Source organism: Notechis scutatus, chromosome 8, assembly GCF_049901735.1.
Source record: "Notechis scutatus isolate UNSWTSFEM ecotype Mainland chromosome 8, rNotScu1.2, whole genome shotgun sequence".
In the NCBI taxonomy this organism is placed as follows: Eukaryota; Metazoa; Chordata; class Lepidosauria; order Squamata; family Elapidae; genus Notechis; species Notechis scutatus.
The window spans coordinates 23876909-23891580 of NC_142016.1; the positions used below are offsets into that span (position 1 = coordinate 23876909).

Sequence of the window (14672 nt, forward strand, 5' to 3'; positions counted from 1 at the left end):
AGCAGGAGGAACTCAAGACTGAACTGGAGAGAAGACTAAAAACCGGCTCTTCTTCAGAATACCAGAAAAGCAGAGCTGGGAAGAAGAAAGAGGGACTTTGCAGAGCCAAAAGCAAATTGATGCAGGGGTTTTGAAAGCGGGGGAGCCCAATTCTCTCTGGGAGAATCCCTAAAATTCCCCCTCTGTTGTTGTTGTTCTTCTTCTTCTTTTTAAATGATACAGACAAACATTTTGAGCTGAGACTTTCGGCAAGAGTTTCAGGCACAAAGCGAGAACCACTCGATGATGATCCATCGCTCCCCTTGGCCTCTTGGGTGCTGACTTCACGGCGAACTTCGTCACTTGTTTTCTTGGACTGCAGTGATCATTTCTTCGGCCGCTTTTGAATGATTCGGTCAACGCAGGCTGCTACCTCTTGGGAAGAAACCTGATTTTTCCCAACCGATTTTTCTGGATTTTTTTTTTTGATTTTTTTATTTTCCTCCCCACTTTTTTTTTTTCTTTCCTTCCACTGATGTGCCACTAAACTGTTTTGGAAGCTGGGATTATTTTCGAGGAAGCTTTTCGGTTCAGGAAGATGGACCCAGTGGGCTGGTGCTTCCTCTACGGTCTCTTGGCTTGGTCGATGGGCATCAGCCACAACCAAGAAGGTGAGTGTCTGTATGTGTGTGTGTGTGTGTTTGGGAGACACCTGTTGGGTGGGACCTGAGTTCTGTTGTGTTGGGTGAAGCCGGGAGAAACCCAGAGATGCCCACAAAATCGGAGTGAAGCAGGTGGTTAAAAAATGTTGGCTGTGCAATTTCCAACTCAATTTGAAGAAGAGACTGGGAAACCGTTTGTCCAGAATGGTATAGGGTCTCCTGCTTGAGCAAGGGGCTGGACTAGTAGACCTCCAAGGTCCCTTCCAGCTCTATTCTGAATTGAAATGAATTGCACTCTACTCAGTGCCCACTGCTTAGAGAGGAAACAGGGGGCAACACGTCCATCAGCCTTGGCCTACTGGGCAGTGTTGTTGTTAAAGGTTTCTCCCTCCCCCTTGACTGGTCCTCGACTTAACGACCCCCATCGGGGCCAGGCTTCCCGTTTGCTAAACCATGCCGTTCTTAAGTGAGCCGGGCCCAAGGTTAGGACCCTTTTTTTCTTTTTGCCAAAGTTGTTAAGCGAACCTCCGCGGTCATTCAATGAATTGCTGCAGTCGTTAAACGAATCCAGGTCCACTTCTCCCTTAACTTTGCTTGTCGGGAAGGTTCCAAATGGAGACCCCGATAAAGACGAGCCATTTCACCCAACGCCCCGATTTTGATCAGGTGACCGTGGGGGATGCTGAGACGGTTGTAAGGGTGAGGATCGGCCCTAAGTCCCTTTTTCCAGGGACCTCTAACGTCGAATATTGAACAATAATGGTTGTAAGTTAAGGACTGCCCGAAGTACTTGGTGGATTAAAAAAATTTTGTGGTGGGGAGGGGGGCAGGTTACCAACTCTGAACTCCAAGGCTGCTGGGAAGCTGACACTTTGTGTACACATCTGTGTAAAGCCACTTACAACTTCCTTGAGATAAGATTCAATTGATGGTGTCAAATACAGAGCGTTGGCTTGCGGGAACGTTAAGGCAGCGTACCTACTATTCTCCGTAAACGGAGGGAGTAACTAGGGTTTGTTGTAGATTGCAAAGCTCCAATACTTAAGTTTAGTGTTTCAGGTAAGCCCAGCTATGGGGATTTGAATGGTTCATGTAAATGATGCTTGAGTGTGTCTTTTGTGATAGGTAACTCCGATCCATTCTGGCTTCTTCAAAGGACTAGGGGTGATAGGATGGCCGTCTTCCAATATTTGAGGGGCTGCTACAAAGGCACGGTGTAGGGTCTCCCGCTTGGGCGAGGGAGGGGGTTGGACTAGATGACCTACAAGGTCCCTTCCAACTCTGTTATTCTGTTATTAAAGAAGAGGGAGGGTCAATTTAATTCTCCAAAGCCCCTGAAGGCAGGACAAGAAGCAACGGATGGAAACTAACCCAGGAGAGAAGGAACTCAAAACCAAGGATAAACTTATAAATTATATAAATTTTAAAGATAAAGATAAATTATAATTAAATCAGTGGAAGGACTTGTCTGCAGGAGTTGTGGGTGCTCCATCACTGGAGGTCTTTAAGAAGAGATTTGTTTGAAGTGGTAAAGGGTTTTCCCTGCTTGAGCAGGGGGTTGGACTAGAAGACCTCCCGAGGTCCCTTCCAACCTTGTAATTCTCCAGCAAACTCTGGCTAAGCACAGCATGCAGCCCCAATGGGTGGAACTGCTGGGAGACTCTCCTGTATTTGAAAACTTAGAGGGGGAAAAAATAAATAAATGCTGTTTTCTCCTAGGTGGCCCAAGTCCCACGCTTGGGATCCTGCACACCAGGGCTATCCAACCTGAAATGAGATAGTGTTTGACCAGGGGGGCTGGACTAGATGACCTCCAAGCTCCCTTCCAGCTCTATTCTGATTGACTGACCTAATAACAGATAATCAGAGTTGGAAGGGACCTTATAGGTTATCTAGTCCAACCCCCTGCCCAAGCGGGAGACCCTACACCATTTCTGACAAATGGCAGTCCAATCTCTTCTTGAAGGTCTCAAGTGATGGTGCTCCCACAACTTCTGAAGGCAACTTCTGTTCTATGGGTTGATTGTTCTCACTGTCAGAAAGTTTCTCCTTATTTCCAGGTTGAATCTCTCCTTGTTCAGTTTCCATCCCTTATTCCTTGTCTGGCCTTCAGGTGCCTTGGAAAATAGTTTGACCCCTTCCTCCTCTCTGTGGCAGCCCCTCAGATATTGGAAGATGCTATCCTGTGTCCCCTGGTCCTTCTCTTCCCTAGACTAGCCAGGCCCAGTTTCTGCAACCACTCATTGTATGTTTTAGCCTCCAGTCCCCTAATCATCCTGGTTGCTTGTCTCTGCACTCTTTCTAGAATCTTAACATCTTTTTTATAATGTGGTGACCAAAACTGGATGCAGTACTCTAGGTGTGGTCTTACTAAGGCTTTATAGAGTGGTATTAGGACCTCACTTAATCTCGATTGTATCCCTCTGTTAATGCAATTTAGGATTGCATTGGGTTTTTTGGCTGCTGCTGCACACGGCTGGCTCCTATTTAGCTGGTTGTCCACTAAGACTCCAAGTTCCCCCTCCCAGTTACTGCTATTGAGAACGGTTTCACCCAGTCTATATGTGCACTTTTGGTTTTTCTTGCCTAAGTGTAGGACTTTACTTTTTTCTCTACCTTGGCCACTTTAAGACCTGTGGATTTCAACTCCCAGAATTCTGGGAATCGAAGTCAGCAGGTCTTAAAGTGGCCCATCTTTCCGAGCAAATAGACCCTTTGACAAGGTAAACAGGTAAAATAAAACAACCCCCTCCCCCCACACACTTCTCAATTCCAGCCTCTGATCAAAAGGAGACCCAGCTGGGCTCCATCACTCTGCTAGAGACACATAGATTCTTCCTGGTTGCCCCTGGTTTTAAACCTGGAGAGTGGAAATTGGATTGTTTTGATTTGCAAAGGAAAATCGGGGGGTGGCAAGAGGCCCCCAGAAAGAATTTGGGCAGCCCCCTCTCTCTCCCTTCCTCCCTCCCTCCTCTCTCTCCCCTCCCTGGAGGAATCTGTCCCCTCTGATCTGGTGAATGGGTGGTCCCAGAGAGCTCTAAACCATATTCTAGCCATATCCTAGCCACCTTGCAAAGCCCCCTTCGCTGTGCTTTTCAATAGGAATTGATAGTAGTTGGACAAGGGACTAGCAACCTCCTTTACATTTTTGGCTCTTTAACAGAATTACAGAGTTGGAAGGGACCTGAGAGGGCTTCTAGTCCAGCCCCCTGCTGAAGCAGGACATCCTCTTCTTCCGGTGGTCCTCGTCTTATGGCCTCTATTATGGGGTGGGTGGGTCAGCATTTCCATTGGTCAGCAAAGCCCTCAGCAAACAAGCCGTGGCTGATTTTACAACCTTTTTGCCGCAGTTCTTAAGCGAATCACTGCAGTGAAGTGGAGTCCCCACGGTCGTTAAACGAACCCAGCTCTCCCACGCCTCAGCTTTGCTTGTTGGAAATCCACCGGAGAAGGTCACAAAGAGTGATCACATGATCCCGGGACCTGCCAGTTGCTCCAATTTGGTTCCCTGTCAATCAAATTGGTTTGCCGCTGGTCAGAGTGAGTTCCATAAAAAAATGAATTTAGAATTTATGTTCGCAAAAGCGTTTTCCCCTGAATCGTGGCGTTTTCCAAAGGGTTTCCTTACAAGGGGGAAGGGGGGAAATTAGGAATAAAATCCCGGTTGGCTCTATCCATTTGAAGTCAACGGAGGTGAATGGGAAGGTGGATGAATTGGCATCAAACTGGCACGGCTGGATTTTCAAAATTGTCTTCCACACCACGCAAAGAATGGGGAAATTTCATGGCAACGTATTAATGGATGCTGTATTTTTTTTAAAAAAAACTGGGTGATCTACACACATAAATCACATATATCACCGTGGGACACATCCAAAAGGACAAGGGAAACAATAGAACAATAAAAGCTATGGCTATGGGTGCCTGGAGCATATTTTTTTTCAACACATGTACACAATTTTGTCCTTTGAACATCGTATCTGCCATCAAAAGCATATAGGTGGCTATCCTAGGGTTGGACTGGAGACATGGAAAGAAAGAAAAAAATCAAATTTTTCCTGCTGTTCTATAGTGTTGCTGCTTCTCTGCAGTTTTTCTCAACTTCGATAACTTTGAAGGTGGGTGGACTTCAACTCCCAGAATTCCCCAGCCAACGGTTGTCCAGGTTGAGGCAGGTGCTGTAGCTTATAAGAGACACATGCATTAAGAGGGCAATATCTGCGGAGATTTTCAGTCGCCCAGGTCACAGTTCTCCCAAAAGGTCCTTTTTCAAAAGGCAACTGGACTTCCTTTCTTTTTCTTTGAAGACGTTTCGCTTCTCATCCCAGAAGCTTCTTCAGTTCTGACTTCGGTCTTCCGTCAGAACTGAAGAAGCTTCTTGGATGAGAAGCGAAACGTCTTCAAGCAAAAAAGAAAGTCCAGTTGCCTTTTGAAAACAAAAACAAAAAAGAAGCATCTTTGGGACGATTAAGGGAAGGAAAGTTTGTTGATGGCATTTTTGTCTTGATGACTGTCTGGAAACCTTGCATGTCAGATGTTAAACATAGAGTACAAAATCCTCGGAGGTACTCTAATCCAACCCTTTGCTCAAGGCAGATAGAGTATGTCAGAAGAGTAAGTGTTGAGGGCAAGCCAAGAGGAGGACTACTTCTTGGTTACTCTGTCCATGAACTTCCCACAACAGTCTGTCTGGTGGAGTTGGTACACTGGGCATAGGGCATCTTCATGCCAGACTGAAGATAAGGAAAATTCCAGAGCTGTGGTTAATTGCAAGAACCATGTCAAAGAGAAGAGAACTAGAAAACAGGTGATTTTTGCAAAGTCCACAGCCTTGGTCCCAAATTCCAGAGGCATGCAATAAAATAATGCAAGAAAATAATTCCCGATGCGTGCAAGAAAATAATGTAATTCTTTGACAGTTTGATCAAATGGGTGCTTCTTGCTTCTTTGATCAATTGGATGCTTTCTTGAAATTGCTGGGCATATATATTTACAGTTTGGATTGCAGGCTTGCTGGTTCTGTTTTCTCCCCACCTGGCTGAGACAGCAATTCTCAATCTACTAAGGCAAAAACCAAGTTTCTCCGGCTTTCATCCTGGCTACATCCTGGAATTGCGGGCGCTCCATCACTGGAGGTTTTCAGAAATAAACTGGAACAATCATTTGACCGGGATGGTCTATATTCCTTTGCCTAGAGCAGGGGTTGAGCTAGAAGACCTCTGGGATCCCTTCCAGCCCATTCGTTCTATGTCCCAGATTCAAAGAAATTTGAAAGGAAGCCTTTTTTTTAAAGCCAACAATAATTCTCCCTTTGGTTGCTTGGATTGCAAGCTGGTTATTTTATAATGCTCGGGGTGCTCTGGCTTTGGATTTCCTATCACGTAGTTTATTTATCTATTTTACCCAAAGCCACCCAGAATCTTGTATGTGAAATGTGAAATATAAATCCTTAAAATAAAATAAAAAGAAACTGGGCTGTTCGTTGAGGCCGAGGGTGGGCGACCTTCGTTGCAACCCAAAATCCAGGGATGAGCAATCCAGAATGCCGCATTCCAAACATTTGATTCGGTTGGGTGAGTCACCTCGAGCTGGAAGAGCAGAGAAATTGGGTGGAGGGTGTGAGGGGAGAGAGGCTGCGGCCGGGGGCTGTGTGTGTGTGGGGGGAGATTTATTTTATTTATTTATTTTAGTTTGTCAAGCATGTGTGAGAAAACAAGTATAAGTATGAACACAACACATAAACGTATAAGTGTAAACGGGTCTAAGTATGTACATAATACATGAGTACGAATCAATGGGAACAGTAGGACAGGGATGGGAGGCACGCTGGTGCGCTTATGCACGCCTCTTACAGATCTCTTAGGAATGGGTATGCTCTCTCTTCCTTTCTCTCCTCCCTCCATTCTTTTCTCTCCTTCCTTCCTTCCTTTCCTCCCTTCTTTTCTCTCTCTTCCTCCCTCCCTCCCTCCCTCCCTCCTTCCTTCCTTCCTTCCCTTCCCTGTTCTCCTTCCTTCCCCTTCCTCCTTCCTTCCTTCCTTCCTTCCTTCCTTCTTTCCTTCCTTCCTTCCTTCCTTCCTTCTTTTATTTTTTCTTTTATTTATTTATTTGATTTGTCAATTGCTTACAAGATAGTAGGTACAAGTATAAACCTGAGTAAGAATATAGGAAATAGGTACGAATTAAATGGGAACAATAGGACAGGGACGGTAGGCACAATGGTGCACTTATGCACGCCTCTTACAGATCTCTTAGGAATGGGTATCTCTCTCTTCCTCTTCTCTCCTCCCTCCATTCTTTTCTCCTCCTTCCTTCCTTCCTTTTCCTTTCCCTTCTTTTCTCTCTCTCTCTCTCCTCTCTCTCCTTCCTTCCTCCTTCCTTCCTTCCTCCTTCCTTCCTTCCCCTTCTTCCTTCCTTCCTTCCTCCTTCCTTCCTTCCTTCATTCTTTCCTTCTTTCCTTCCTTCCTTCTTTTATTTTTTCTTTTATTTATTTATTTGATTTGTCAATTGCTTACAAGATAGTAGGTATAAGTATAAACCTGAGTAAGAATACAGGAAATAGGTACGAATTAAATGGGAACAATAGGACAGGGACGGTAGGCACGATGGTGCACTTATGCACGCCTCTTACAGATCTCTTAGGAATGGGTATGCTCTCTCTTCCTTTCTCTCCTCCCTCCATTCTTTTCTCTCCTTCCTTCCTTCCTTCCTTCCTTCCTTCCTTCCTTCCTTCCTTCTTTTTTCCTTCCTTCCCCTTCTTTCTTCCTTCCTTCCTTCTTCCCTCCCTCCCTCCTTCCTTCCTTCCTTCCTTCCCCTTCCCTGTTCTCCTTCCTTCCCCCCCTTCCTTCCTTCCTTCTTTTATTTTTTCTTTTATTTATTTATTTGATTTGTCAATCGCTTACAAGATAGTAGGTATAAGTATAAACCTGAGTAAGAATACAGGAAATAGGTACGAATAAATAGGGACAATAGGACAGGGACGGTAGGCACGATGGTGCACTTATGTATGCCCCCTCTTAGGAATGGAGTGAGGTCCACGGTGGACAGTTTAAGGTTAAAGTTTTGGGGGGGAGTTGAGGATGTAACAACAGAGTCAGGTAGTGAGTTCCAGGCATTGTCCGCTCTGTTGCTGAAGTCATACTTTCTGCAATCGAGTTTTGTGCGGTTTACATTGAGTTTGCATCTATTGTTTGCCCGTGTGTTATTGCGGTTCAAGCTGAAGTCGTCATTGACAGGTAGGACATTGTAGCAGACAATTTTGTGTACTAAGCTTAGGTTAATAGGCGGCATAGTTCGAGGTTGTCCAGGTCCAAAATTTCGAGCCTGGTAGCATAAGGTATTTTATTGTCTTCTCGTGAAATACCTCTGGACTCGCTCAATCGTATTAATGTCCGTTATACAGTGTGGATTCCAGGCAGATGAGCTGTATTCGAGTACTGGTCTGGCGAAGGTTTTTGTATGCCCTGGTTTGCAGTTCAGTGTTACCCGAGAGCTAACCTTTTTGGGTATCCAAATTAAAGCTAGTTGAGGAGGGAGGGGAAATCGTGTTCCAATTCTTTCCCGCTGGGAGAGGTGGAGGCGTTGACATCACTCGGCGTTGTCGTAGTTCCTAACACAACAACAGTCCGTCCAGCCCTGTGCAGGGGTAGCCAAAGCTGCCCGTTTCTCCCTGTTTACTTTGCAAAAATCCCGAGAATCTGGTCGGCACAACGGCTGAGCAAATGTCTCCAAAAAGATGATGCACTTAGTATTAAAAGAAAAAAGAAAAAAACAGGGGAGGGGTTGTTGACTTCAGGTTGCAGGAATTCAAATCTGGAAGGCGTCTGGGTCAAACTGACCGAAGAAGACCCAAAGGGCACGGTGGATTTCTGAGTTGGAGGTTCCCTGCCTTGGGTGCGGGGTCACGCTGGATGATCTTAAAAAGCTCGCTGGGAATGGAGCGGGTTTACAACCCGGATGGGAGACCACGAGGAAATACCAGGGGCTGTAGGCTAGCTAAAAGGAAGATACAGATGGGCCTCGACTTACAACTGTATTTGGCACCAGAACGTCGGTTGCTAAGTGGGTGTGCTTGTTGAAGGAGTCGTCCTGTAACTGTTGACAGTTTTTATAACCATTTTTTGCAACAGTCACTAAGTGAATCACATGGTCGTTAAGGAAATCCTTAATGCCTAGACTTGTTGGAAGCTGGCTGAGATGAGGACTATGGGACTGTGGGAGGCTCCAATCAACGCAAGTAGAGTGGCCAAGTGTCAGGATCACAATCCTACACCACGGTCACAAGCACGAGGACCTGTCACAAGTCCCTTTTTTAGCAATAGCCCTTAGACTTACATACCACTTCATAAGTAAGAGATTTACAGAGTCAGCCTCTTGCCCCCCCCGCCCCCCCAACAATCTGGGTCCTCAATTTACCCACCTCAGAAGGATGGAAGGCTGAGTCGATGCTGCACCACCATGGAAGGAAGGAAAGGGAGGGAGGGTGGGAGGGAGGAAGGAAGGAAAGGAAGGAAGGAAGGGAAAGGGAGGGAAGGAGGAAGGAGGGGGAGGGAGGGAGGGAGGAAGGGAGGGAAGGAGGAAGGAAGGAGGGAGGGAGGGAGGGAGGGAGGGAGGGAGGGAAAGGGAGGGAAAGGAAGGAAGGAAGGAAGGAAGGAAGGAAGGGAAGGGAGGAAGGGAGGGAGGAAGGAAAGGGAAGGAGGAAGGAAGGAGAAAGAAAGGAAGGGAGGAGGAAGAGAGGGAGGGAAGGAAGGGAGGGGGAGGGAGGGAGGGAGGAGGAAGGAAGGAAGGAAGGAAGGAAGGAAGGAAGGAAGGAAGGAAGGAAGGGAGGAGGAAGGAAAGGAAGAAGGAAGGAAAAGGAAGGAAGGAAGGAAGGAAGGAAGGAAGGAAGGAAGGAAGGAAGGAAGGAAGGAAAGCTGAGTCAACAGTGAGTCTGTGATAATTGAACTGCTGGCTATGGGCAGAGTTAGTCTGCAATCCCTGCATCCTAACTACTGCACCACCATGGAAGGAAGGAAGGAAGGAAGGAAGGAAGGAAGGAAGGAAGGAAGGAAGGAAGGAAGGAAGGAAAAGGGAGGAAGGAGGGAGGAAGGAAGGAAGGGAGGGAGGGAGGGAGGAAGGAAGGGAGGAAGGAAAGGGAGGAAGGAAGGAAAACAAAGGAAAGGAGGAAGGAAGGAGGGAGGGAAGGAAGGAAGGGAGGGAAGAAGGAAGGAAGGAAGGAAGGAAGGAAGGAAGGAAGGAAGGAAGGAAGAGCAACAGCACTTACAGTTATATACCGCTTCACAGTACCTTACCTTCCTCTCTAAGCGGTTTACAGAGCCAGCCTCTTGCCCCCAACAATCTGGGCCCTCATTTTATTGACCTTGAAAGGATGAAGAGCTGAGTCAACCCTGAGCCGGTGAGGATTGAACTCGTGGCAATGGGCAAAGTTAGCCTGCAATAGTGCGTTTTAACCACTGCACCACCACGGCTCCTCCTTCCAGCACGGCCCTAACTTCGAACGGTCGCTAAACGAAAGGCCATTAAGTCGAGGTCTCCACGTACGCCCAACCACGGCTTCCCTCCTTTTTTTCTTCTTCTTTAACTTTGTGTAAAGATGGTAGATAGTAGATATTTAGATAGTAGATATTTAGATAGTAGATATAGTTTTGAATAACAGGTCTGGCAAAAGGGGAAAAAAAGAAAAGAAAGAATGTGACATTTCTTGCCGAGGGACTGGGAACCAGTTCAAATGCTGGGCGTGGGCGCTCTCCCTCATCTCCCCCCCACCCACCCCCCCCAAAAAAATCTGGCTTGAGAAAGGAAGGAGAGGCCCTCTGGGGTGAACTCTGGGCTCCTTCCCAGTATGGCAGTTCGGTTCTCAGGCCCTGGAATTTGTCCTTCATGCCTCAAGGGTTAACTCCGCTCCCAGGCCTGGATTTTATTTTATTTATTTCATTCATTAAAGGGTCCCAGGCACCTCCTTCCCTCCCTCCTTCCTTCCATCTGAGTTCACTTTATGACCTGTGCACTTCAACTCCCAGAATTCTTGAGCTCTCTCGTTTTCTTACGCTCTTTTATTTCCTTCCTTCCCTCCCTTTCTTCTTCTTTCCTTCCCTTCTTCCTTCCTTCCTTCCTTCCTTCCTTCCTTCCTTCCTTCCTTTTGCTTCCTTCCTCCCTCCCTCCCTCTCTCCCTCCCTTCCTTTTCTCTTTTCCTTCCTTCCTTCCTTCCTTCCTTCCCTTCCTTCCTTCCTTCCTCCCTTCCTTCCTTCTTCCTTCCTTCCTTCCTTCCTTCCTTTTGCTTGGTCCTTCCTCCCTCTCCTTCCTTCCTTTCCTTTTTGTTCCTTCCTTCCTCCCTCCCTCTCTCCCTCCCTTCCTTTCTCTTCCTTCCTTCCTTCCTTCCTTTTTGCTTGGTCCCTTCCTCCCTCTCTCCTTCCTTCCTTCCTTTCCTTTTCGTTCCTTCCTTCCTCCCTCCCTCTCTCCCTCCCTTCCTTTCTCTTTTCTTCCTTCCTTCCTTCCTTCCTTCCTTCCTTCCTTCCTTTTGCTTGGTCCCTTCCTCCCTCTCTTCCTTCCTTTCCTTTTGCTTCCTTCCTTCCTCCCTCCCTCTCCTTCCTCCCTCCTCTCTCCCTCCCTCCCTTCCTTCCTTTTTGCTTGCTCCCTTCCTCACTCTCTCCTTCCTTCTTTCATCTTTCTCTCTCTATATCTCTTCTTCCTTCCCCTCTCCCTTCCTCTTCCCCTCTCCAATCTTGTTCTCCCTCCCTCCCTCCCCTCCTTTTCTCTTTTCCTTCCTTCCTTCCTCCCTCCCTCTCTCCCTTTTCCTTTATCCTTCCTTCCTTCCTCCCTCTCCTCCTTCCTCCGTCCCTCCCTTCCTTTTCTCTTCCTTCCTTCCTTCCTTCCTTCCTTTTTGCTTGCTCCCTTCCTCCCTCTCTCCTTCCTTCTTTCATCTTTCTCTCTATATATCTCTTCTTCCTTCCTCTCTCCCTTCCTCTTCCCCTCTCCAATCTTGTTCTCCCTCCCTCCCTCCTTCCTTTTCTCTTTTCCTTCCTTCCTTCCTCCCTCTCCTCCTCCCTCCGTCCCTCCCTTCCTTTTCTCTTTTCCTTCCTTCCTTCCTTCCTTCCTTCCTTCCTCCTGCCTCCCACCCCACTGGCAATAAGAGCATACCCTGACCTCCCATTGCTCCCACTGGACTCTGACCCCCATCTGACCCCCAGCCATTTAGTTGCTGATATCTCTGCATTTGAAGATGTTAACAAACTAGATAATTACATTATACCGTTGGGGAGATTACAAAAAAAGAGAAAGAGAGAGAGAGATTAAGGGAGGAAGACATGTAAACAGACAGCAGAGGTGCCCGCAAGCAAGTTTCAGACATTAAGATGGCACTGGGACTGCAGAAGTCAAATTCCACTTTCTTTTCATTGTGTTAACATGCACATCGAAAAAGACTTCACTCGCACAGTGGCTGGGGCATTCTGGGAGTTGAAGTCCACTCCCCTTTGTTGGAAGTTAAAACCCTCCCCTCTCCTAGGAAAATGAAATATTTCAGGATATACTAAAAAGGCAGAATATTTCCCCTAAAAGAGAAGTAGAAACTCAAGAGAGGCAGAAACTCACCCCCCCCACCCCCCAACACACACATACATTTGTTAATGGGCCATTAAGGCCTAGGCCAGACTCTTCTACATAACAAAGATCTACTCCAGGTAGAGCCATAATAGGAATTGCCCAAAACCCTCTCATTACATCATCATCCAGCAAGGCTCAACCAAGCCTGGGACTCAGGACAGCCTACAGAGTTGCCCCTGCATGGCCCCATGGGAGTCTGACAACCAATCAGAATACAAGCTCAAATTCAAATCCCAACCGAGGGTATAAAACCCAGGCACTCTCAGCATCTCAGCCCTTCCTTCTTTGGAGCTCCAAGCCAGGTCGTCCTATCCACCATTAAACCATCTTTCCAAACATCCTCCATGTTTCCGGTGTCTTTTTCCCCACTTGGAACTGAACCCAGATGGACATTTCTTCCAACACCTTAAAGTTTGCCAAGGTTGAGAAAAACTGACCTAGACAGGCAGATACAGTAACTGAGAAACAATTCCGTAAACCTACATTTTGCACCACGCTGCAAATATTCCAGATGACCATTAGGTGGCAGCAAAGAGTCAGGGACTCTCCATCTCTATGCCGCCCTCTGATGGTCATCCAAAGGTTTGCAGCCCTGGGATTTCTGGCCCAGGCAAAGAACCCATCCAGAATCTCTTTGATAGTTTGTGAGACTGACTAGGGGTTCTGTCCAGATCCATCCTGCATCTTTGCAGGGTGCCATGCCACACCGGTGCCTCAAATTGGGTACATTCCAAAATGAGAACCAGTTTGAGATAGTGGCGAAGGTGTCGATCTAAAAACCAGCACGGGCCATACGTTCTAGTCCCTGTTTAGGCACAAAGCCAACCGGGTGACCTTAGGCCAGGGCCTAATCCAGACAAGTGCCAGAAGATTATATGTAGTTCAGGGTTAAAATGTGGAGTCTCTCTTTATATAGTAGCTTGTCTTGTCAGTGGGAATGTGATTTTTTTCCCCCTGTTAGTTCCTTGATTAGGGTATTGTTTTCTGCTAGATTGTTTGTCTGGTAGTAATCCCTGCTTATCTCAGGGTTGGTTGCTGGAAAGGATGCCTTGTTTCCTTCTTAGCTTTTTTTTTATTGTCGCTTTGGAATGGTGTGTAAATATGGTTTATCTCTCTCTATCCATCGATGGCTGGTTAGTGCCGAGCTTCCAGGAATTTCCTAGCGGGTGGTTGGGTTTTTTATTTTATTTTATTTAGCTTGTTCCAGGATGGTCACAGGTGAAACCATGGCTGAGTCTATCTGGGTATTGTGAGTTTAAGGAGCTTTCATTCTATCTACTGACTGGTAGTTGAGGTTCACGGCATGGGTGGGCTTCAAAAAATTTTTAGCAAAGGGTTCTCTGCCCGGTTGCTGGGAAGGTGTGGCCTAGTTGGCCTCCTGCACCATGGCGAGGGGGAGCATTTTTGCCCTCCCCGGGCAGTGGAGGCTCTCTGGAAGCCAGAAACGGGCCCATTTGCGGCCTTTCCCAACGTCTGGAAGGCCTGTTTTTTGCCCTCCCTGAGCATCCATGCACACCTGAACTTACCTGCATCCAAAACTGGGGACTCATGAGAGGGGAGGGGCGGGGTGGGCAGGGCCAGCCAGGAGTGGGATTTGGGGGTTCTCTGAATTGCACAGAATCTTAGCTAGGGGGGTCTTCTGAACCCCTGCAAACCCCCAGCAGCCCAACCCCTGGTTCATGGATGAACTCTGGTCGTCTTCTACCTTTTTTGTCCTATACAATGACGGTTGCCTTCCTTACACTGCCTGTTGTAGATAACTCCTGGTTTTTCATCTGGGGGTTGCTGGGTTTTTTTTTGTACTTAAACTGTTTTGAAGGGCTTTAGTTGGTTTGTGATACCGTAGGGTTGTAATAATAGTAGTTTGTGAGATGCTTTTGATGTATGATTTATGTTGGTTGTCCTGTATTGAGTTGAGTGGTTAGGCTTTTCGATAAAGTTGCATGGATTTCCATTTTTTTTTATAGGTGATCCCTTTCCTTTCCTTTTCTTTTTATTTGGTTCTTTTTATTTGGTTCAACTAGGATCAGCAATTTGGTCATTAAGCGAAGCGGTCGCTAAGCAAAACCTTTGTCGTGCTTACAGTCTTGCTTCAGCTTTCCTTTTGCTTGACATACATGCAAGGACTGGTTGCGAGGTTACTTTTTGTTAGAGTTTGCAGCATAAATTCACGTCCAGAAAACACACAGACTGATTCGCCAGGATTCTTAACTTCTTTATAAACATATTAATATGAGTAAAGTTTACAATACCATTTGTAGATTCTTTCAACGTAACGTAAGCAAAAAACGCAAGCAGCAGCCGCAGCTCCAAGCAGATATCAGTCAGCAAGCAAGTAAGACTAGCTTCACTTTCAATTCTCAACAAAGCACACAGAGCCAAACCACACCCAGGCTGTCATTTCCCATTGGCTGTGGTTTGTTGCCATGCTTA

At 46.7% G+C, this 14672-nt stretch overlaps 1 protein-coding gene across 2 annotated transcripts in view; it reads left to right on the forward strand.

Annotated features, from left to right (window-relative positions):
* Positions 1 to 222: 222 nt before the first annotated feature.
* AXL (AXL receptor tyrosine kinase) overlaps positions 223 to 14672 on the forward strand; it is a 58742-nt gene continuing 44292 nt past the window's right edge. The window contains exon 1 of one of the 2 annotated variants that reach the window (XM_087971181.1): positions 223 to 650. In XM_087971181.1, coding sequence (XP_087827307.1) covers positions 578 to 650 — 73 coding nt within the window. In that variant the 5' untranslated portion in view covers positions 223 to 577. The remainder of the gene's footprint in view (positions 651 to 14672) is intronic. The other variant, XM_087971182.1, reaches the window with a different exon arrangement.